Source organism: Lemur catta, chromosome 6 (assembly GCF_020740605.2).
Source record: "Lemur catta isolate mLemCat1 chromosome 6, mLemCat1.pri, whole genome shotgun sequence".
Lineage (NCBI taxonomy): Eukaryota > Metazoa > Chordata > Mammalia > Primates > Lemuridae > Lemur > Lemur catta.
Genome location: NC_059133.1, coordinates 11,374,323 through 11,397,099, shown reverse-complemented (window position 1 = coordinate 11,397,099; position 22,777 = coordinate 11,374,323). Strand labels below are relative to the sequence as shown.

Below are 22,777 nucleotides of genomic sequence, written 5' to 3'. Positions count from 1 at the left end.
CCGCCATCTTTGTGCCCACCCAGCCAAGCGCCGCCCTTCCTTCTGGGTTAGAAGTTTCGCGCCAAATTGTTCCGCACACAAAATGGAGCCCGGAAAGAGGTGAGGCGTGACGCCATGCGCCTTGCAGCCAATCTGATTCGGCAGCCGGCCCAGGAGGCGGGGCTCGTACACTCAGACCGGCCCAATCGCTGGCCGGAGGGCCCCGGTGAACCAATAGGGGCGCAGCAGCTGTAGCGCCGGAACTCCGTCTCTAGTTTTTCCCGCGAAACTCGGCGGCGGAGCGTGGAGGTTCTTGTCTCCCCTGGTTCGTGGAGTGGGGGAAAGGACAGGTGAGGCCAGTGGGACTGGGGAGTGGGAGCCGGCGGAAACAGCCTCTCGGGGTGCTCAGCGAGTGTCAGCGTTTCGGGGCGCGGGAGGGGTGGGGCTGGGTTTCTCCTGGGGAGCTGGAGTGAGGGTCCGGGAGGGCATCCGGGTCAGCCGCACCCCTGACTCGGGGCCGGGGACCCAGGCGTCTGAGGGGAGGGCAGTCCGGGCACCGTCCCCAGCCTGTTCCAGCTCTTTGTTCCCACGCCAGGTGCAGTGATGTCGGGCTTTGACGACCCTGGCATTTTCTACAGCGACAGCTTTGGTGGAGACACCGGGGCCGTTGAGGGGCAGGCCCGCAAATCGCAGCTGCAGAAGCGCTTTAAGGAGTTCCTGCGGCAGTACCGAGTGGGCACCGACCGCACTGGCTTCACCTTCAAATACAGGTGTGGCCGGGAGGAGAGATGCGCTTGTGAAACTGCTGCTTGTGGAGCTGGAGTGGGGGGCCCAGATGAAGTTCTGCCGCACGCCTGCACTCAGCCTTTTAGAGCCGTAGACAGTCGGCACAGATTGGCGCAGGCAGGGGAAAGAGCTTGTCGGGGGTCACAGGACTCACCCCTGGCCCCCTCACCCCCGTGGCGTAAGGTTTTGTATAGTTTTCACCTGAAGTTAACTTTTGAGCGAGTCACCTACAACCCAGCTAGTGCCCCTTGGGCCATGTCCTTGTTCATCTGCTTCTTAATGTCCTTCCAGGTCATGTCTCTTGCCTTGCACACTCCAGGTCCCTATGGGTATAAAAAGTGGAAGTGGTAGTTATGATTTACTTCACTCATTTGTTTATTCATTCCAGTCTTGCACCTTTATTGATTGAGCACCTGCTGCACCTAGGCACTGTTCTGGTTGCTAGGCTGTAGCATTTAAGCTGGATAAGGTTCCTGTGACATTGTGTGGAATCCTCATAGGCCAGCCTGTATCCCTCAGACCTTAAAATGCAGAGAATGGCTGGGCATGGTGGCTCACACCTGTAATCCCAGCACTTTGGGAGGCCAAGGTGGGTGGATCTCTTGAGGCCAGGAGTTTTGAGACCAGCATGGGCAACATAGTGAGACCCCCCCATCTTTAAAAAAAAAATACAGAGAATATGAGTTTACAGGCTCAGGATTGGGCCTGACCAGTTATTATCTGAGTGACTTACAAGTTATCTCTCCGGGCCTCGAGTTTTTTGTCAGTAAAATGGGTAATGTCATTGCTGCCTCCCATTTATTCATGCAGTGGTTGCCACCTATGTGCCAAACACTGAGATACAAAGATGAAAAGACACATACTTCTTCAGGAAGCTCATAAGTCAGGGGAGTGAGTCATGGAGACCACAAATAAATTCCAAGGTGATAATTGCCTCAAAGGGTGAATGTAAAGGAATTAGGAAAGGTTTCCAGAGGGGCTGAAGTTTGAGGTGACTCTTGAGCTGAGGAAAGAGTTTCAGGTGTGGAAAGCATTCTGGGTAGGAGCAGTTGTTTTGTAGAAGTGTGGGGTGTCCTATAGCAAGGGGCCTTCAGGGCCAGACTGGCCATTTTATTGGTTCCTGGACATAAGGTAGAAGGGGACAGGGCCTGTGATACTGTGCAGCTAGGAGCAGACTGCGTAGGTTAGTGGTCCCCAAATGTGTTCTTGGGACAGTAGTCCCAGGGGATGCTCTGTACAAAGGATCTGACTGGAGGTTGATAAGACAGACGTGGTCTCTGCTGCCTTGGAGCTTCCAAGTTTGAGGTGTGTGCAAGAGTGAATTAAAGGCTCTGAGGAGTCCTGTAATGAAAGACTTGATTTGCCGTTTTGTGCACACTGACCTGTGTGTTGAAACATCCTTCAACTATCTTGTGGACCACTTCCACAGAACTGTCTTTGGAGGATGCCTCTGTTGAGGTGTGTAGCCTCTACAGGGTTAAATAATAGAAGGACCCGGAATTAGCTGTGTGTTTGGGAAGGGGAATGATGGGGCCGGGAGGCTATGGTGTGGGCAGACTGAGGGGTGCAAGTGCACCCCAGCCAGTGTTAAATTTCCTCTTCTTTGCACCCTTCCCCTCCCCCACCTGCCCACTCTAGGGATGAACTCAAGCGGCATTACAACCTGGGGGAGTACTGGATTGAGGTGGAGATGGAGGATCTGGCCAGCTTTGATGAGGACCTGGCCGACTACTTGTACAAGCAGCCAGCTGAGCACCTGCAGCTAGTGAGTGGGACCCCATCCTTGAGTCCCCCAGGGATGTTCTGCCCCAGTCACTAACAGCCTGTGCCCTTCCTTCTCCCCAGCTAGAGGAAGCTGCCAAGGAGGTAGCTGACGAGGTGACCCGGCCCCGGCCCGCCGGCGAGGAGATGCTCCAGGACATCCAGGTCATGCTCAAGTCGGACGCCAGCCCTTCCAGTGTTCGTAGCCTGAAGGTGGGTCACTGACAGGCCAGTTGGAGGGTGGCGGTGGCTGTTGCATGGTGCAGAGGGCTTTGGATACAGGCAGGGCTGGGTGCCAGTTCTGTGACCCTGAGGAAGGCACTTGACTTTTCTGAGCCTGTCTCCTGCTCTGTAAAGTTAACTCACTGCACAAATGTTTACTGAGCCTCTCTCGTGGGCAAGCCATTGAGTTGTGTCCTAGAGAAACAACGGCAAGCTACATGTTGAGCTCCTATCCTTGCAGAGTTTTTGTTCAGTAGGGAAACTTAGTAAACCAGTAGACATCACCCGCGATAATTTTAGGTGGTTGTAAATGCAATGACAGCAATCAAAAGGGTGACTGGAAAGTGTGGGGCCCCCTCTAGACAAGATGGAGAAGGCGTCTTTGAAGAGGTGACATCTCAGTGGAGATGGGGCAGCATGCAAACAGGAGAGAGCATTCCAGGGGGTGGGATGGGTTGGGGCACAGCAAAGCCTAAGAGGTGAGGAGGGCATGGTGCATTCAAGGCTATGTTGAAAGACCATCACCATGGCTAAAGAGGAACGAGGAGGCAGGAGAGGTTGGTGAGCATCTGTCATCCGTTTAGTTATTTGTTCAACAAATACTGAGTGGCTGCTATGTGCTTGCTGCTGAGCTAGATACTCAATATGGTGAAGAAAACAGGTAAAACCTTGTTCTCTTGGAGCTTACGGTGGGAGGAACAGACAAGGAACATTTGGATGACTTCAGGGTACTGGGGTCAGAGGCACGAAGAAAAGGAAAGAAAATGGGGCAACGTGACTGGCCAAGGGAGGCTGATGGTGGTCGGAGAAGGCTTCTGAGGATGAGATGCTGGAGCTGGATCTGAGTGATGATAGCCAGCATGTGGCAGCCTGAGTGAGATTTCCAGGTTCAAGGAGCAGCAGGTGCAAAGGCCCTGTGGTGGGGAGTGGGCATGTTCCTGGCAGTGGAAAGAAGCCAGTGTGGTGGGGGCCCAGTGAGCACAAGCGTTGGGGAGGAGGAAGGAGGTAGAGAGGCCAGATCGCCAGGGACTTTCTTTTTTTCTTTTTTTTTTTGAGACAGAGTCTTGCTTTGTTGCCCGGGCCTAGAGTGCCGTGGCGTCAGCATAGCCCACAGCAACCTCAAACTCCTGGGCTCAAACGATCCACCTGCCTCGGCCTCCCAGAGTGTTAGGATTACAGGCGTGAGCCACCACGCCTGGCCTCCAGGGACTTTCTAGTCATGGGAAGGAACTTGGATTTTGTTTGAAGCACAGTAGGAAGCCAGTGGAGGTATAAGTAGGAGAATGGTCTGTTTCCATTTTAAAAAGGTCTGTCTGGTCTGTCTGGCTGCTGTGTGGAAGGTTTATAAAACAAGTGGGGAAGCCAGGAGAGCAGCAAGGAGGAAGTGATGGTGACGGTGTTGATTGTTGTGTCTCAGGTTTGTGAGAATCCAGTGAAGTATGCTTGGTGAATTCTTCAGTGATGCCTAAATGTGGCCCATTCCCCTAAATTCACCTTCTCCGTTGTGCACTGCACCCAGAAGGCTGTGCTCTGTTCTTTCCTGGAACCTCTGCAGCTCTGTTGGGGTCCCTAACGAGCCTTGCTTGGTTAGCACAGTGGCAGGTCTGTTTCAGAAACAGGGCAGTGGGCACGCCAGGCTGTGAAGTGTATCAGCGTCACGAGGGGCTCTGTGAACACATGTGGAACCAAACAGCTTCACGAGGTTCTGCCTGTCTGTCGAAGTGACATTGGAGTTGTTTTGTGGGCAGCAGGCAGGCTTTGCTCTCCCTCCCAGGCACTAGCTTCCCCTCCCAGACTCATGGGGAAACACAGGGGATGGTGTGCCTTTGGTGAGGAGTAGGGCTCTCCAGAGGGTCGCCTGTTAGGATGGCTTGGGCGGGTAAGACAACCTCAGTGTTTTCCAGCTCTGCAGCCCTAAAGTGCTAGGATACCTGACCTTGTAGGTATTTTCCAAAACACCTGCTCTGTGGGTCGTTCTAAGGGTTCTAGGACCCCGGGTCATCCCAGGTCCATGTGGCTCTGGCTTCCTTCCTGTATGTCTCCTTCTCCTGTGGGCTTCTGTGGGGGTCACCAGCATGGACCTGTAGCCCACCCGCCTGCCCCAGAAACCCTACAGGGAATGGCAAGGAAAGGTGATAAAAGGAATATTTCTGGGTTTTTTTTTGCTTTTTATTATGAAAAATTTCATACACGTAGAGAAAAGCATAGAGACTAGTGTAAGAATCCCATATATATTTTCACCTAGATTTAACGATTAACATTTTTCCTTGTTTACTATTTTCTCCTTTTATTTTTTTGCTAAAGAATTTTAAAGTAAATTACAGATATAGCACTTTATCACTAAATGCTTCAATATACATTTAAAAATTTTTTCTTACATACTCTCGATACCGTCAACACCTTAACAAAATGAACAGAGATCCCTTAGTAGCATCGGATGTGCCACCTAGATTCAGGCACTGACCACACCCAGCGCCCTAACAGCTCGTGTGTTTCGGCAGGACCAGACGTCATATTGGGTTGTTATTTAAGTCTCTTAAGCCACAGGCAGGCTCCCTTATGCTCTGGATAGAAGTTCTTTCTCATGTATTATTGACTTGTTGAAGAGCAGGGCTGACTGTCCTGTGGGAGAATGTGCTCCCTTCTGTGCTCCCCCACTGTGCTGTGAGGTCCTTAAAAGCAGGGGCTATGCCTGTGGCTCCTGCATCCCTGGGTCCAGGTGGCCTGGTGTTGGGCGGGTGCTCTGGCTGCAGCGTGGAGCTGAACAGAAGAGCTGTGGCTTCCCCGCAGTTCTGTGCCCTCCCCCAGCCCCTGCCTGGGACACTGCCCCACACATTTCACATGTGCCCTGGCTCCTTTTAACCAACAAGCCTCCCTATGACTCTGTTACAGTCGGACATGATGTCACACCTGGTGAAGATCCCCGGCATCATCATTGCGGCCTCTGCGGTCCGTGCCAAGGCCACCCGCATCTCCATCCAGTGCCGCAGCTGCCGCAACACCCTCACCAACATCGCCATGCGCCCCGGCCTGGAGGGCTACCCCCTGCCCAGGAAGTGCAACACGTGAGTGTGCGGCCGAGAGGGACTGGGGAGGTGACCTGAGTGGGGGTCAGGAAGGATGAGGGGGAGTAGCAAGCACCACCTGCAGCTGCTTGTCAGAGGCCCCCTGTGGTGGGTTGGGCTTGGGGGGAGCCTTGGGATTGGTACAGATCTGATGCCCTGGGGCTCCTGGACACCATAAATGGGGCATGGTGTCTCTCTGCACTGGTGAGTTCTGTCCCTGCCAGGATGCCCAGACAAACTGTGTTGGGAGCCCAGCGTTGGGCGGGAAAAGTAGTCCAGGGGAATGAGTCTACCTGGAATCTTCGATAGCAAACTGTGGCTCGCTGGGCATACCCTGCCTGCCAGCCGTACAGCCCAGGAGCACAGCCAGTTCACTCGTTTACATGTTGCCTGTGACTGTATTCACGCCAGGATGGCAGAGTGTGTGCATTTGCTCGCAGAACCTAGAACGCATACTGTCTAGCTCTCTGTAGAAAACATTTGCCAACCCTAATCCAAAGGGACCCTCTCACTGGCTGCTCTTCCCTGGCTCCCCTGCTGGTGCTTCCTCAGCTTCCTGACCCCCGTGCTCGGCTGCCTTGTTCTATGCTGTTGTCATCTCTCACTGGAGCAGTGTAGCACCTCCCCAGTCCCTCTTGTTCACTGGCGTCTCCCTTAGTCTGCTCTCCACCCAACAGCCAGGTGACCCTTGACACTGCGAGTGAATTGGTTGTATCCGTCTCACTAAGTCCAGTCCTGCACAGCCCTCCACAGTCTGCTCCTGGCTCCCTCTGGCCTTGCCTCCCCTCCCAGGAGCTGCCACACTGCCTGCTTCTGGAATGCACTGAGCACAGCCTGGTCTCAGGGCCGTTGACCTTGCTGTTTCCTCTGCCTGGGGCATCTTTCTCCAGGCTGCCTTAGCCTGTGTCCTCACTTCACTTCCCCCTCATGTGTCCCCTCACCAGGGGCACCTCCTCAGACCCTGCATCTTAGTTTGGCGCACACGTACCTGCTCGCTCTCTCCCTCTCTCTCTCTCTCACCTGCCTACTTTTACTTTTCTTGTCAGCACATACCTGTTGCTATAGCATGTGGTTGTTTGCTTGTGTGTTTTTTCAGTCTCCCCTGATGAGAACTTGAGCTCCACAAGAGCAGGGACCTTTTGTTCACTGCTGTGTCCCCTGCACCTGCAATAGTGGCTGGCACATAATAGGTGCTTTGCTATGACACCTGCTTGTATATATTGCTGTGATGTTTGCTGATGACTATTACACAGGAGGAGTACGTAGAGGCCAAGATCCTCAGAATGGTCTAAAGGTGCCTAGAATCTCACAGGAAAAGATCTGGGATTTGAGCAGGGGTTTAATAAGGGAGTTGATGATCTAGCCTCTCTTCACCTGTGGGGACACTGAGACCCTGCAGTAGGACCGTGAGTGTGACCTTGCCACCTCTCAGCAAGTCAATGAAGGAGCCGGGCCTCAAGCTTTTCTCTTGACTCCTAATCCAGTGCTCGGTCCACCACAGAGCTGCCCTCCTAGGGCCTTTCCCAGCTTGTCTTGGAGACCCCTTGAATTGCTGCTGTCTGTATCTCGTGGCTGACTCCTGGGCCTTTGGGTTCCTAGGGTAGCTTTGGTGACCCTTTCCTCTCTCCCATCCAGGGATCAGGCCGGGCGCCCCAAGTGCCCTCTGGACCCCTATTTCATCATGCCCGACAAGTGCAAGTGTGTGGACTTCCAGACCCTGAAGCTGCAGGAGCTGCCTGATGCAGTGCCACACGGTGAGATGCCCAGACACATGCAGCTCTACTGCGACAGGTGAGGCGGGCAGGGGCCGGGAGGTGGGTGCTGGGCACAGATCATCTGGAGCGTGGTGGCTGGGGTGGAGAAGGTGGCTGGCCGCTGAGCGCTTGCTCTGTGCCTGGTACTTCCGTAGGTTCCTCTCATCTCTCTCGTCTTCCCACACTCTGCAGGGGCACATCAGCCCCCATTTTGTAGACAAGGAAATGTAACTTGCAGGGGTTAAATGACTATGTGAGTGGAGGAGCCAGGCTTTGAGTCTGTCGGTTGATTTCCAAAGCCTGTGTTTTTCCTAGGAGCATCTCTCCAGCCCTCTCAGGACTGAGAGGCCTAGGGCAGCACAGCGAGATAAGCAGCAGCCGGGAAAGCCTCTTCCCAGCCTGATACCCCACACTCCTCCCCAGGCTTTCCGTGAAGATTCTGCTGAGCGATTGGAAGCGGGGAGAGTGCTGGGCCCCTCACATTAACCTGGGTGGGAGGTTTGGCGATTTTTGACTAGGGTTCTTAACCTGGGCTTGCACACCGTGAAGTTGTGTAGATGTTCTGTGTGTGTGAGTTTTTCTGAGGAGCAGATCCATAGCTTTTATTAGCTCATTAGTGACCGCAGAGCATGTAGGGGTCAGACTCTTGCTCTCTTGCGCAAGTTACGTGAGCTTGCTGAGCCTCAGTTTCCTTACCAGTAAAATAGAGATATGGACAGTCCTTAATCGCTCACAGGACTGCTCAAAGATGCATCTCAAGTGTTCAGCAGTATTCAGCATGTGGTATTTCCCAAGCTGTATGTGATCCTGAAAGCTTAAGAACTGGGTATGAGGAGAGGAGCTGGAGGCCCATAGAATGTTAATAGTGACAGTGATGGTGCTTTATGGATATGACCCTTGATGGTGTATGAAGCACTTCTGCGTCTGCTGCCTCACTTGATTCCGCAACCATCGAGGCAGCTCAGATCACTTTATCAGCCCCCCAGGCTCAAAGAGGTGCAGTGACTTTGAGGTCACACAGCTACTAAGTGTCCCCTCCATGCTGCACTGGCTGAGTGACTTAGAGACTTCCGTGTTTCCACAGCTTATTTTTAAAGGAGGAAATAAAAACCCAGAGGCAAAATGACTTGGGCGAGCTCATGGAGCCATGAAGAGTCAAAAATAGGGAGTGGCCCTGCAAGGAGGCTAGAGGGCAGGAGGAGGATGTCCTCCCCTGACGTCGCTGAAGTGTGCCCCACGACAGGGCCTCTGGAGGGCTCAGGTGGGCTGGCACCGAGCCTCCCCCTCAGCCAGCATAACACATGGGCTCTTGAGTTCAGCGAGAGGGTCAGGCCACCACTTGCCTTCCCGTTTGGCTGCCACCATTGTCAACACCATCCTCCGAGCAGCTGAGCCACCAGGCATGGGGTGGCTAGTGACGGGGGAGAGGGACCTGCTCTCTGGGTACTGTTGGGTGGGGCCAGTTCAGAGGTGCCTTTGGTGAAAACGCTCAGGGCCGAGAGTGTCATGGGGTGGGTGGGATCAGGGACTGGCTGCCCTGATATGAACCTAACCTTTCTACTTCCTCCCTGCCCTCAGGTACCTGTGTGACAAGGTTGTTCCTGGGAATAGGGTCACCATCATGGGCATCTACTCTATCAAGAAGTTTGGCCTGACCTCCAGCAGGGGCCGTGACAGGGTAGGCGTGGGCATCCGGAGCTCCTATATCCGTGTCCTGGGCATCCAGGTGGACACGGATGGTTCTGGTGAGTTGGCTTTGGGGTCTTGGCTTGGCCTTACCAAAAGGCTGTGCTTGCACACCTCTGCTGACAGGCAGCTCATTAACTCATGAGGTAGCCCAGGAAGGACATCCTTGCGTTGCTCATAGCATTAGAATGTTCATTTTTATATTAAGCAAAAATTTATTGTCCAAGAACTTCCACCTTTAGGTTCTAGCTGTGTGGCCCTGGGCTGAGGGTATTTGCCCAAAGGTAGGATCAAGGCGGAAGGACTCGGGTCACATCAAGGGGAATTATTGAGTGCCATGTCTCTGCATTGCTGTGACAGAAGATATAAGAGAAGTGAAGTGCAGGGTTCCAGGCAGGCAGGCACCTAGGGGCTAGTTGGAGAAATAAGGCAACCTGAAAGCGCGGGGGACAGCATGGGTGAGGTGGTGTCAGATGCAGGGTTGTGTAATTCCAAGGAGGTGCTGAAGGTCAGAGAAGCAGAAGGTGGGGGCTGGGCCTTGGGAAGGCTCCCTGAAGAGGGCTGCCTGAGCTGGGGCTTGAAGGGTGGCGGGCGTGGGTGATCTTCCAGCCGGGAGGGGATGGTGGGACCTGGCGAAGACCCCAGCCTGGCCAGGGTGCTGAGTGCCTGGCAGGCCCTGTGGGAGTCTGCAGGTGAGTGGCTGGGGCCACATAAAGGGCCTCGCGTGCTGAGATGGGGAGCTCGTGCTTACACCAAGGGTAGTGGGAACCACTTTGAGGGTTTTCAGGTTTGTTCCAGCCCTCTTGCTGCAGTGAATTGATTTGTAGGGGTGTGTCCCCCAGGGCTCAGTGCAGGGTCCACTGTTTACACAAACTACCTAGATAGTTATAGCTTTAAACACCACCCATACAGCTGGGCACGGTGGCTCACACCTGTAATCCTAGCACTCTGGGAGGCCGAGGCAGAAGGATCGCTTGAGCTCAGGAGTTTGAGACCCGCCTGAGCAAGAGTGAGACTCCCCCTGCCTCCAGTCTCTACTTAAAAAAAATAGAAAAAATTAGCCGGGTGTGGTGGCACACACCAATAGTCCCAGCTATTATACTTGGGAGGCTGAGGCAGGAGAATCACTTGAGCCCAGGAGTTGGAGGCTGCAGTGAAGTGTGATGTTGCCACTGCACTCCAGTCTAGGCGACAGAGCAAGACTCTATCTCAAAACAAAACAAAACAAAACAAAAAGCCACAACCCACCTATAGGCTGGCAGTTTGCATATTACCGTTTCCAGCTTGGGCTTCTCCCCATGTTCCAGACTTTCATTATCTATGCAACTGTCCACTTGACATGTCCACTGAGACTTAACATGGTCGAAGCTGCCCTTTCTTTCCCCACCCTCTCAAACAGGCTCCTCCTCTTTCTCTCATCCTCCACATCTAATCAGCCGGCAGGTCTGGCCGGCTCCACCTTCACGATATGTCCAGGGCCTGACCACTTCTCATCGTCCCCACCCTGGTCTGAGCCCCACTGTCTCTCCCCTGCATTGCTGTTCGTCCTCCTCACTGATCTCCCTGTCTCCATTGTCCCCCTACCTTCTCTATTCTGTAGCAGCCAGAGTGAGTGATGCTGTCATGACCAAAGACACCATGTCACTCCTTGTCTGAGATGGCTCTCCACCCATCTTGGCAAAAGGGGAGATTTTCGAGTGGTCCCCAAGGGCCTGTGTGGGCTGGCCCTCTAATTCCTCAGCCACCCTCCTTTTCTTACTCCCTGGACCATGGAACACACCAAGTCTACTTAAGCTTGGGGGCTGGGGGCTGCAGGGGAGAGCTGGGGTGTCTGTTTTTACTTGGACTGAGGCTGTGCTGTCTCCAGAGGTCCCTGAGCTGGGGCCAGGCCGGGCAGTGGGCTGTAGGAGGCAACCCCTCACACGAACTCACGAACCCGCCCTGCCCTCCCCATTTAGGCCGCAGTTTTGCCGGGGCCGTGAGCCCACAGGAGGAGGAGGAGTTCCGTCGCCTGGCTTCCCTCCCCAACGTCTACGAGGTCATCTCCAAGAGCATTGCCCCCTCCATCTTTGGGGGCACAGACATGAAGAAAGCCATCGCCTGCTTGCTCTTTGGGGGCTCCCGAAAGAGGTGGGGGGTCTGGGTTCTTTGGGCCGGGGGGGAGCTGGGAACGGGGCCCACAGTAGGACAGCAGCCAGATGATCAGGACTGGGTGCCTTCATCATGTTTCCTAGGCCTTCGGCCTGCCTCCCACCCCAGGCACCTCTGCCAACTCCCAGGCTTGCCAAGGCTGATCTGTGCACCTGTCTCGCCGGGGGCCTGGCAAGTGCAATGGAGAGTGTTGGGGCTGGAGTTGTCTGGGCACCAGGGATTAAGTCTCTGACCTGCTACTTATTTACCATGTGACCTTGGGTGAGAGATACTCCCTTTCTGAACCCAAGTTTCCACACGAATGAAACAGGTGAAAAACCTGGCACTTGAATGATACTATATATCCTCTTGAAGCTATAAATAATAGGATAATAGTGATAATATTACTGACAGCTACCATTTACTGTGTTTTTACTATATGCCAGGCATTCTTTTGAGTCTTTATGTGTCTGAAGCCCATTCAGTCCTCACGATAACCCTGTGAGAAAGCGGCTGTTGTGCTCATTTTATAGATGAGGAATTCGAGGCACAAAAAAGTGAAAGAATTTGCTCCCCAGCCAGGAGCCTGCCCTCGTGGCACTCGTTTCATTGCACTGTGCACAGCCCACAGGCAGTTTCCCATCCATTTCTTTCCAGCTGGGAGGAACATGTGTCAGCTCTTGCTGGGTGGGCCCGAGCACAGCCATAAGTGCCATTTCCTGGGAGCAAGCTCTGTCCTCTATTAGGCAAGGCTACCACGGCTAGGGAGCTGCGAGCTGGGTATGAACTTGGGTCGTCAGGCCACAGCCCCTACTTTCGCTCCTGCTCTGTGGCTCATGGTAGGTTGTGGGGGATGTGACTGCCAGCCCACCATTCTGGGGACCAGCCTGAGTCGCAGTCCTCAGGTGGATTCTCATGTTGTCCACTTACCCATCCTCCCCCAGACTCCCTGACGGACTTACTCGCCGAGGAGACATCAACCTCCTGATGCTGGGGGACCCTGGGACGGCGAAGTCCCAGCTTTTGAAGTTTGTGGAAAAGTGTTCTCCCATTGGGGTGAGTGGCCCGGGACAGTGTCTCCACCTTGGCTGTCCCAGCAGGGAGGAGGGCTGCAGGGCAGGGCCCCTGGGTCCTCAGGACACCTGTGGCATTCTTGGCTGAGGTTGGCATGGCAGAGGAGGCGAAGGGAGGAAGGGAACCAGCAGGTGTGTGTGTAGGTTTGGGGTGGGGCAGGAACACTGGACTCAGAGTTAGGATGAGGTTAGGGTCTCAGCCTGGCCAGCAATTGGCCGTGGACTTTGATCAAGTCACCTAATCTCCCTGTGTGTAGTTCACCCATTTGTTAAATAAAGACACTGATAACAATAACAGCTAAAATCAAGGGCAGGCACTGCTGCAAGTGCTTTGCACATATTTACTCATTTACGCCTCACCTCCACTGTGTGGCAGGCACCGTTACCCCCACTGTATGGATGAGGAAACTCAGGAGCAGGATGTCTAAGTGCCTGCCTGAGGTCCCTCTGCTGGTGAGCTCGGGAGCAGGGTTGGAACCCAGTTGTCCGTGAGCTGGGTCCTCTGCTGCGTTGCTGAGTGGGTCTGGGTGGGTCAGCGCAGGAACGTGCCTGACTGCCGTGGTCAGTGGGGTGGGGCAGTCCAGGGGAGATGGTGGTCTCTGGGCAGATAGGAAACGTGCCAAGTTTCCCACACCGGCGCTCTCCAGAAATGTCACGTGAACGGCAAGTGAGAGCCATTTGTGTCGTTTTAAATTTCCCAGTGGCCACATAAAAAAGAAACAGGTGAAATTGATTCTCATAATATATTCACTATATCTAAAATACTATCAACATACAGTTTAATATAGATTATTAATGAGATACTGTACGTTTTTGTTAGCACCGAGTCTTGGAAATCCTTGTGCATTTTGCACTTGAGGACATCTCAGTTGGCACTTGCCCCATTTCAGGGGCTCAGTGACACACAGGTCTATACAAAGATGACAAGGGCCTCGAGGTGGGGAGTCCGCATCCCAGCCCTGAGGCCATTTCCTCTCCTCTGGGCCTCAGTTTGCCCATCTCTGAGCTGGCCCCTCAGCGCTGCCTCTCAGGACTTGGCGAGGCTCGGGTGAGGAGTGGATGTGACGGCCTCCTGGGGAGAGCATGTAGGCACACTGAGGCCCGGGCGGCCTCTCCTTCCAGAGGGAGGAGTTCTGAGTTGTGTTCTGTGCTCTGCACCAGCTTGGATGTGTGACCTTGGGCAAATCATAGCCCTCTGGGTCCCCTTGACTTACTGGGATCAGAGCTTGGGACTGTCGTTGGGCCCTGACACCTCCCCCCACCTGCCAGGTGTACACGTCTGGGAAAGGCAGCAGTGCAGCCGGCCTGACAGCCTCAGTGATGAGGGACCCCTCGTCCCGGAACTTCATCATGGAGGGCGGAGCCATGGTCCTGGCTGATGGTGGGGTCGTCTGTATTGATGAGTTTGACAAGGTGAGTGTGACAGGGCTGGTGGTGGCTGGAAGATGTGGGGCTAGGGTGTGTGACCTCTTGTGCCTAGCTAGCAGAAACCACCTTAGGCTTGGGAGATGTGTTCAGTCCCTGGGCCTGTCACTCTGTGATAACTGTGGGAAGTTGCTTAACTTCTCCAAGCCTCAGTTTCCATATCTGGAGAGTGGGGAGAGGAAAGCCAAGCCCACACAGTTGTCACCATGATTAGAAGTGACCCATTTCCTGGCATGGAGTCAGAACTCAGGAGTGGTAGCTACTGCTGGTTTTCCTGCCGCTGCTGTTCCCCGCCTCCTTGCCTGGTGGGTCTGATAGATGTTTCTCTCCCTACTTAGATGCGAGAAGATGACCGCGTGGCAATCCACGAAGCCATGGAGCAGCAGACCATCTCCATCGCAAAGGTGAGCGGCCCACCCTGGAGAGCTCACCCTGCCACAGCCACCTGGCCCAGCCGTCCTCAGGCTGCTCTGCTTGCGGGGGTCGAGTCCTGTTTGCCCAGGCCTGTATGCGTGTGTGCACGAGACAGGCACGTCCTGGGGCTCTTTGTCATCTCTTCCCCTGCTCCTCTGTCCCCTCAGGCTGGGATCACCACCACCCTGAACTCCCGGTGCTCTGTCCTGGCTGCTGCCAACTCAGTGTTTGGCCGCTGGGATGAGACAAAGGGAGAGGACAACATTGACTTCATGCCCACCATCTTGTCCCGCTTCGACATGATCTTCATCGTCAAGGACGAGCACAATGAGGAGAGGGATGTGGTGCGTGTGGGCAGGGCTGGTGGCCCCGGGGCCTGGCTTCAGGAGGCTCATGGTTCTGGGGGTGGGCAAACGGGCATGTCGGCTAGTGAAGTCCCGAATCGGATTGGCCATCAAGAGGGGAGCACCCGAGGTGGTGGTTGCTGCAGACTGCAGAGCAGTGAAGCAGAGGTCGGGTCCTGTGGCCTGGCTCTGCCTCTGCCGTGAGTGATGTGCTGTGTAATTGGGGCCCTTTACATATGAAATGGGGGAGTTGACATTGGGTTATGAGTAATAGAACCCTAATTATAGTTAGTACATTTCTGAAAGAAAAGAACTTACTGGCTTATAGAATAGAGTCCAGAGGCTTAAGGCCAGGCCAAACCGGCTTCTCAGACAGTTCTGTCTCTGCCTCTCTGCTTTGCTTCCTTGGTGGAAGTTTTGTTCTTGGGCAGCTGCTGTCCTTGTGGTGGCAAAGTCTTACTAGCTGTTAGTGTAACAGCTCCCAAGGAAAAGGAGGCCTCTTTTTTTCCAATAGTTGTTAGCAGAAGTCACACGGTGGCCTCCCATTGGTTTGGGTGGATCAAATGTCCATCCTTGAAGCAGACATGCCCCAGAGGGTGGGTATGCAGGCCGAACCCCCACCGGAGCCACATGGATGGGGCAGGGGAGCAAGAGCATTGAGTTCTCTCTAAAGGAGGATCCATACGCTCCTCTCAGGAGGAGGGGCTGGCGCTGAGCGAGCAGGATGAGTGTGCCTGAGAGCTGACACCTTTTCTGGTTCTGTGATACCAGGGCCCCCTCAGCCCTCCCTGCCTGCTCCACTTCTGGGTTCAGATTCATGCTTGAGAGGACATATGGGCTGACCTGGTGTCCCATCTGCCCCCCAGATGCTGGCCAAGCATGTCATCACTCTGCACGTGAGCGCGCTGACCCAGACACAGGCCGTGGAGGGCGAGATCGACCTGGCCAAGCTGAAGAAGTTCATTGCCTACTGCCGAGCGTGAGTCCTGGACGCAGGCGCCGTGGGGGTGGGGTTGCCCGCCTCCCCGGGTGGGAGAGAGCCCAGGTGCCTGGTCCTGCTGCTGCCTGCACAGGATGCCCCACGTGATGCTGTCCTGCCTCTAGCTCTGCTCAGTCTGCTCTGCTCCCGTCTGACCTTGCATAGGTCACTGTGGCTCTTGGCTTCAGTTTCCCCATCCCCACACCGAGGGGGTAGAAATTAGATGGTCTTGAAGACCCCCTGGAGTCTGACATGCAGGGAGGCAGTGCAGTGGAGATATGGACACTGGCTCTGGGTAATACCCACCCCCACTCTGACCTTGGGCAAGTTGGTTTCCCCAGGTTGGTGTTTCCTAGGGTTTTTGTAAGGATTGCACAAGATAAGTAAGTGTTTGGCATACCCTTGCCCCAAGTAAATACTCAGTAAGTGGCAGCTACAACTTTAATTATTATTCTCACAGATTTTCAATAATAGTAATCATACACGTAGTACTTATTTTGCGTCAGGTATTTTGAGTATTTTATATGTGAGTGAACTTTAACCCTCCCCAGAACCCTACAAGATTGGTTGTACTCTTACTCCATTTTACAGATGGTGAAGCTGAGACAAAGGAAGGTTAAGAAACTTGTCTAAAGTCTCATGTAGGAGGCATTGGAGCCAGGAAGTGAACCCAGGCGCCTGCCTCTAGAGGCTGTGCTCTTAACTACCACGCTCAGATTCTTTTTTTTTTTGAGACACAGTCTCACTCTGTTGCCCGGGCTAGAGTGAGTGCCGTGGCGTCAGCCTAGCTCACAGCAACCTCAAACTCCTGGGCTCGAGCAATCCTCCTGCCTCAGCCTCCCGAGTAGCTGGGACTACGGGCATGTACCACCATGCCCGGCTAATTTTTTCTATATATATGTATGTTTTTAGCTGTCCATATAATTTCTTTTCTATTTTTAGTAGAGACGGGGTCTCGCTCTTGCTCAGGCTGGTCTTGAACTCCTGAGCTCAAACAATCTGCCCGCCTCAGCCTCCCAGAGTGCTAGGATTACAGGCATGAGCCACCCCGCCTGGCCGCACGCTCAGATTCTTGACATACAACATCTATTACCTTTGTTTTGTTTTTGAGACAGAGTCTGCTCTGTCACCCAGGCCAGAGTACAGTGGTTACATCATAGCTCCCTGCAACCTCAAACTCCCAGGCTTAAGCAATCCTCCCACCTCTGCTGCCCAAGTAGGTGGGATCATAGTCGTGCACCGCCACACCTGGCTAATTTTTCTATTTTTTTGAGATGGAGTCTTGCTTTGTTGCTCAAGCTAGTCTTTAACTCCCGGCCTCAAACGATCCTCCCAAAGTGCTGGGATTATCGATGTGAGCCACCACGCCCAGCCTGTCTACTGAAGGAGCTAAAACCCAAAGGTTGAGGACTCTTTGTCCCTCTGATGAGGGGCTGAAGCTCTGTAGGCGAGTGGGTCGCTAATTCAACACCTCCCCCAGGGTGAATGGGCAGTCCCTGGGTCTCTTCAGGTTCTGAGCTCTGTCTAGCCCACAGGTGTGAGTCAGGGAGCCCTGGATTGTAGTCCGCCTTTACACTAAGTCCCCAGGTAGCCTTGGGGAGCTCCCTCCCTCCAGGCCTCAGTCTCATTAGGGTGGGCGATTTAGGGCTGTCCCTAAATCAGTAGTTGTCACTTGGCCAGGGATGGGGAGGGGATAGGAAGGGATGAGATGCTGATCAGACCTCCCTGTGCCCACCCTCCCAGGAGTCTGATGTGTTCCCCAGCCCCTGGACTGCAGTCACTGTGGAGCCTCTTGTGGGCATCATCCCCAGATGTGTTGGGGTGGAGGAGTTTGAGACCACTGTGAAGCCCACCACCCCGTGGGCCTCCATGCCGCTGTGATGCTGCTGCTGTTGGCAGCATGTATGGGGCAATACCCCCCTGTGGCATGACAAACCAACAGTGAGGAGGCAGCAGTTTCACCCCTGCAGACCCACCTGGCTTTCTTGCACCTGCTTCCTGACAGCTACCGGTTTCCTCCCCCTTGTTGGTCTCTGGCCACCACCCCAGCCAGGTTTCACCTGCATCTTGTCCACATGTTGCCCTCAGCCCACGGGAGCAGGCAGCTGTGGTGTGGTGGGAAGGCTCATGTCTGCAAGCCAGCAGAGTGCTGGGGGACAGGATGGGTGCCCCAAGATTCCTTCCTGGCCTCACACCAACTGCCCCCCCCCCACTGTCCTGCAGGAAGTGTGGCCCCCGGCTGTCCGCAGAGGCTGCGGAGAAGCTGAAGAACCGCTACATTATTATGCGGAGTGGGGCCCGTCAGCACGAGAGGGACAGTGACCGACGCTCCAGCATCCCCATCACTGTGCGGTAAGCAGGCGGGCAGGACTGGACCAGGGCAGACGGGCCTCACTTTACAAAGCGGGGTGTAATGTGGACAGTGGTCACTGCTAATCTCTTGGCCCAGGCCCCTGGTAGGGCTGGGCAGGAGAAGTCCTTTTGGAGCAGAAGCTGTGGTCTCGTTGATCGTCTTGTATTTCTTGGTTGATTTGAGGCTGGGAAAACCTGGAACCCTCTCTTGTGAATTTGGTCTGGCTTCTCCCATTGCGGGGAAGCCTGAGGGGAGGGAAGGACCCAGGCCTGGTAGTCAAGAGACTTGGGTCCCAGCCTCTAGCCCATTCTGGGGAAATTGCTTTTTTTGTTTTTGGGACAGAGTCTCACTCTGTTGCCTGGGCTAGAGTGCCGTGGCGTCAGCCTAGCTCACAGCAACCTCAAACTCCTGGGCTCAAGCAATCCTTCTACCTCAGCCTCCCGAGTAGCTGGGACCACAGGCATGCGCCACCATGCCTGGCTAATTTTTTCTACATACTTTTAGTTGTCCAGCTAATTTCTTTCTATTTTTAGTAGAGATGGGGTCTCACTCTTGCTCAGGCTGGTCTTGAACCCCTGAGCTCAAACGATCCTCCCACCTCGGCCTCCCAGAGTGCTAGAATTACAGGCGTGAGCCACTGCACCCGGCCCCTACTTTCTTTCTTTGGGCCTTAGTTTTCTTAGCTCTTAACTCTGCTCAGTCTTGTGAGTTTATAGCAACAGTAAAGTGGGTAAGCAGTGGCAGCTAGCTGATTTGAATCCTGCCGCCAGCACTGATTAGTTAGAAGGGGATTTGACTGTATGTAATGGCAAACCCAAATAAATAGCTTAAAGAAATTGGAAGTTTGTTTCTCTCTTATGTAAAACTGTCTGGAGGTAGGTAGTGTGGGACGGTGTGAGGATTCCTCAGAGCTGTCAGCATCCCAGAACCTGGGCTCCTTCAGGTTCACCCTAACCCTCAGAGTCCAGGATGGTTGCAGAACTTCAACCATCACCTCCACGTTCCAGGCAGCAGGAGAGGAAGGAAAAGAAGGGCTCTCCTTTTAGGGATACTTTCTGAAATTCCCACACAATGCTTGGACTTATGGTTTATTGGCTGCAATTTGGTCACATATTAATAGATACACGTGGGTGCAAAAGGGGCGGGAAATTGTCTTTTAGCAGATTGGTATGTGCTAGAGTAAACATTGGGGTTCCATGACGAATTCAAACAGGGAGATGGGTGATGGGGACAGCTGGAACTCTCCACCATGGTCTTACTCCCCTGGGCAAGCACCTCCCTGGTGTTGGGGTGGCCAGGAGGGAAGAGAGGGCCAAGGCTGCCCTGAGACCCTGTTGCTCCTACAGGCAGCTGGAGGCCATCGTGCGCATCGCTGAGTCCCTCAGCAAGATGAAGCTGCAGCCCTTTGCCACAGAGGCGGACGTGGAGGAGGCTCTGAGGCTCTTCCAGGTGTCCACACTGGATGCCGCCTTGTCTGGCACCCTGTCAGGTGAGCAGACGGGTGGGGCCCAGACGTGTGGTCTGTGGCAGGGCCCGCGGTATGTTGCTTCTCCATGTTTGCTGAGCTGCTCCGAGCTTCCTTTTGGCTATGAGCCCCTCTCCCCATTTCTCACCGTGGCTGTTTTCCTCTGCTGTGAAAAGCAGCAGCTTCTCTCCGGATCCCTTGAACACGTCCTCTTGACCCAGGTCAGTAATAATAATGGTAACCTCACCACTGAGGACAGCGGTTGGCGCTCTTGTCCGCTGTGCTCGTAACCATTCTCAGCACCTCCAGAGCCATTTCCCTCATTTTTCTTACAGCCGCTCCCTGGAAGCCAGGTGGGTAGTTGCCCTTCCCATCTGAGACAGAGAAAGCTGACACTCAGAGAGTCCTTTCTGTGGTGCCTGAGGTCACCAGTCGCTTGGCTGGAGTGCAAGTGTCCCTACCCCAGGCCATCGTTTTCCCCGCCATGCGCAGCACTGCCTGCTCTGGTCAGCCTTCAGCAGACTGTTCCCGAGCACCGATGATGCGCCCGGCTCTCTCGGGAGAAATCCTTTCCTTCACCCAGCAGATACTTCACTGGTGCTTACTGTTGGCCTCGCACTGTCCTAGCTGCTGGGAGCGTAAGATCAAATCGCAAAGTCTCTGCACCCCCGTCCCCAGCACCGCCCCCCGGCTCTCATTCTCCTTCTGGTCCGGGAGAGACAGGCAGTCAGGAAACAAATGGAGTTCAGGTGGTGACAAGTGTGGTTGGGGAGGTGACGGCAGGGCCAGGAGTGTTAGAGAAGGGGGGGTGCTGTTTCTCATCGGGGTATTGGGCATGGCCTCTCTGCGTAGGTGACCTGGAGCAGAGACCTGGGTGAAGGGAAACGTGGCTCCCTGGGGGAAGGGCTCCCAGGTAGGGAGAACACTTACGTGTCACTTACCCTGAGGGGGAAGCAGGCTTGCCATGTTCCACTGGGGCTGAGGCGGGTCCCCTTCCTGCCTTGGTAAAGACTCAGTCTCTGCCTTGGAGGCACTTCTGTCAGGTGAGACATTTGCTAGCAGAGAGCTCTCTGCCATGCTACACACAAAAAGGGCAAGGGTGATTAGGGGCGGTGCTTATCTGAGTTGGGCCTCGTAGGCTGTGTAGGAGTTTGCCTCACAGACTCCTTCCCTCTCAGTGGCTTCCCGACCGTGTCCCTGGTGTCTCCTTAGCTGACGCACCAAGGCCTCGGCAGGGCGTGGTCAGCAGGGGAGACCCTCTCTGCGGCAGTGATGGAAGATTACCGAGGGCTCCCCGGGCACCTTGCAGATGTGGTCTCCAGGGCAGCCTGCTCTCCTTCCTGGGTCACTGGTGGTCCCCTCCATCTACTTCTCCAGCAAAATCTGTGCTGTGTCCCACAGGGGCCCACCGGGCCTGGCCCCTAGTTACCACTCTGGCTGTGTCCCTGGCGCCCTGGACTGCTCTTTGAGTCAGTCGGGTGTGTTCCTGCCTCTGCCTTGCGCCCGCTGTGTGCCCTGCCCGGAGCGTTGACCCATGTTTGCCTTGTCCCGTCTCCTCCTCAGTCAGGTCCCTGCTGCCCCAGCACACTTGATGCCCTTCTCTAACTTGTTCTTCTGGGCTTGGCTCAGGCTGCTCTGCCTTGGGTTAGAGGCCTCCATCTCTCCAAGAACTCCCACTGTGGGCAAACTGGGGACCCCAGCACCTCACTCCTGCCCACCTTGCCTGTCCTGCCCACAGGGGTGGAGGGCTTCACCAGCCAGGAGGACCAGGAGATGCTCAGCCGCATCGAGAAGCAGCTCAAGCGCCGCTTTGCCATCGGCTCCCAGGTGTCTGAGCACAGCATCATCCAGGACTTCACCAAGCAGGTGAGCCTTCCTCGGGGCAGGGGGAGGGGGTGTGAGCCTGCCCGGGCTGCAGACGGCCTCCTGCTGGTCCCCATGGCCTGGTCCCCACCCCTCCAGCACCGGTGTCCTTTTGCTCAGTAGACAGGCCAGGGTGGGGGGGAGGTGAGGGAGGAGGCAGCTGTCCTTTGTCCCACACCTGTTCCAGCCATTATTTCTCTTTCAGGGACTGCATCAGTCGGGGACAGGGGTATTTTTTCTGTCCCATGAAGGGGAGGGGAGAAGGGAGGTGGCTGGTTCTGGTGTGACCATGTCCGTGTTTCCCCAGCCCTTCCATCTGTTCCCGCATTGCCTGGCCTTTGCGGGGTGGGAGGGGCAGAGCCAGGAGGCTTAGCCTTCCAGCTGTTGGCCAGGGTGCTGTTGAGCCATAGAGAGGACATGGGGCTTTCCGGATGCCGTGAAGAACCTGTCACCTTTAACATCACAAGGGCAGTCCCGGTTTCTGGTCTCTGTGCCGCTTCCTGCACATTCTCTCATTTTGATTCCCGGAGCAGTTTTATGGAGTAGGTGGTCTCATGCCTGCTCTGTAGGTGAGCAGACTGAGGCTTAGAGGTTTAGGGGTGTCAAGAACTTCAGCTCTAGAGTCAGATGGACCTAAGTCCCAGCTCTACCACTTAATTGCCATGTGACCTTGAGCAAGTGACTTAGCCTCTCTGTGCCTCAGTTTCTTCCCCTGTAAAATGAGGATAATCCTACTACCAGCCACACAGGGTTGTTGGGGATGGAATGAATTAAAGTATGTGAAGACTTAGTGCCTGGTACACAGTAGGTGCTCGGGAGTGTGAGCCATCTTACGGTCAAGGGAGACTGTGTAAAGTTCCCCCTGAGCGAGGGGCTGTGTGGGTCCCCCGGGGAGGCAGGCTCCCTGATCCAGCTGTGCGCCCCCACAGAAGTACCCGGAGCACGCCATCCACAAGGTGCTGCAGCTCATGCTGCGGCGGGGCGAGATCCAGCACCGCATGCAGCGCAAGGTCCTCTACCGCCTCAGGTGAGCCCGTGCGCCCCCCCGTGGACTCGCCTGTGCTGCTGCCCCTCTGCTGCCATCTGCCATCGAGAGTGTTGCCGTCACCTCTGCCTCCGCACTGCTGTCCTCAGGCTTCCCAGGCTGCTCCTCTCTGCCACGGAGGAAGCAGCCATTGTTCCTGCCTCGCTGCCTCTGGGCCACTGCCTCCCTGCAGTTCTGGGAAATGTGCTTTTGGAATGTATAGAAACAATAAAGCCCCGTGTGTTTGGATATCTGCAGGCTTCTGACCTGGCGGCCTGTCATCCCCCGTCCTGCCCTCACAGTGGGGCAAGTGTGGGGAAAGAACAGGCTCTGCAGTTTGTTTTCTGGGACAAAGTCTCACTCTGTCACCCAGGCTGGAGTGTGGAGTGATCACAGCTCACTGCAGCCTCAAACTCCTGGGCTCAAGGGATCTTCTTGCCTCAGCATCCCAAGT

General features: G+C 54.8%; 1 protein-coding gene across 1 annotated transcript; it reads left to right on the top strand.

The window, feature by feature from the left end:
• Nucleotides 1–188: 188 nt before the first annotated feature.
• Nucleotides 189–22,574, top strand: MCM5 (minichromosome maintenance complex component 5). Its single transcript, XM_045552997.1, has 17 exons — nucleotides 189–329; nucleotides 575–749; nucleotides 2,404–2,530; nucleotides 2,611–2,739; nucleotides 5,641–5,813; nucleotides 7,449–7,604; nucleotides 9,146–9,312; nucleotides 11,212–11,383; nucleotides 12,328–12,439; nucleotides 13,726–13,869; nucleotides 14,220–14,285; nucleotides 14,463–14,639; nucleotides 15,506–15,618; nucleotides 17,842–17,970; nucleotides 19,318–19,460; nucleotides 21,175–21,302; nucleotides 22,229–22,574. The coding sequence occupies exons 2-17, from the start codon at nucleotides 583–585 to the stop codon at nucleotides 22,328–22,330; spliced, it is 2,205 nt and encodes a 734-aa protein (XP_045408953.1). The 5' UTR covers nucleotides 189–329; nucleotides 575–582; the 3' UTR covers nucleotides 22,331–22,574.
• The last annotated feature ends 203 nt before the right edge of the window (nucleotides 22,575–22,777 follow it).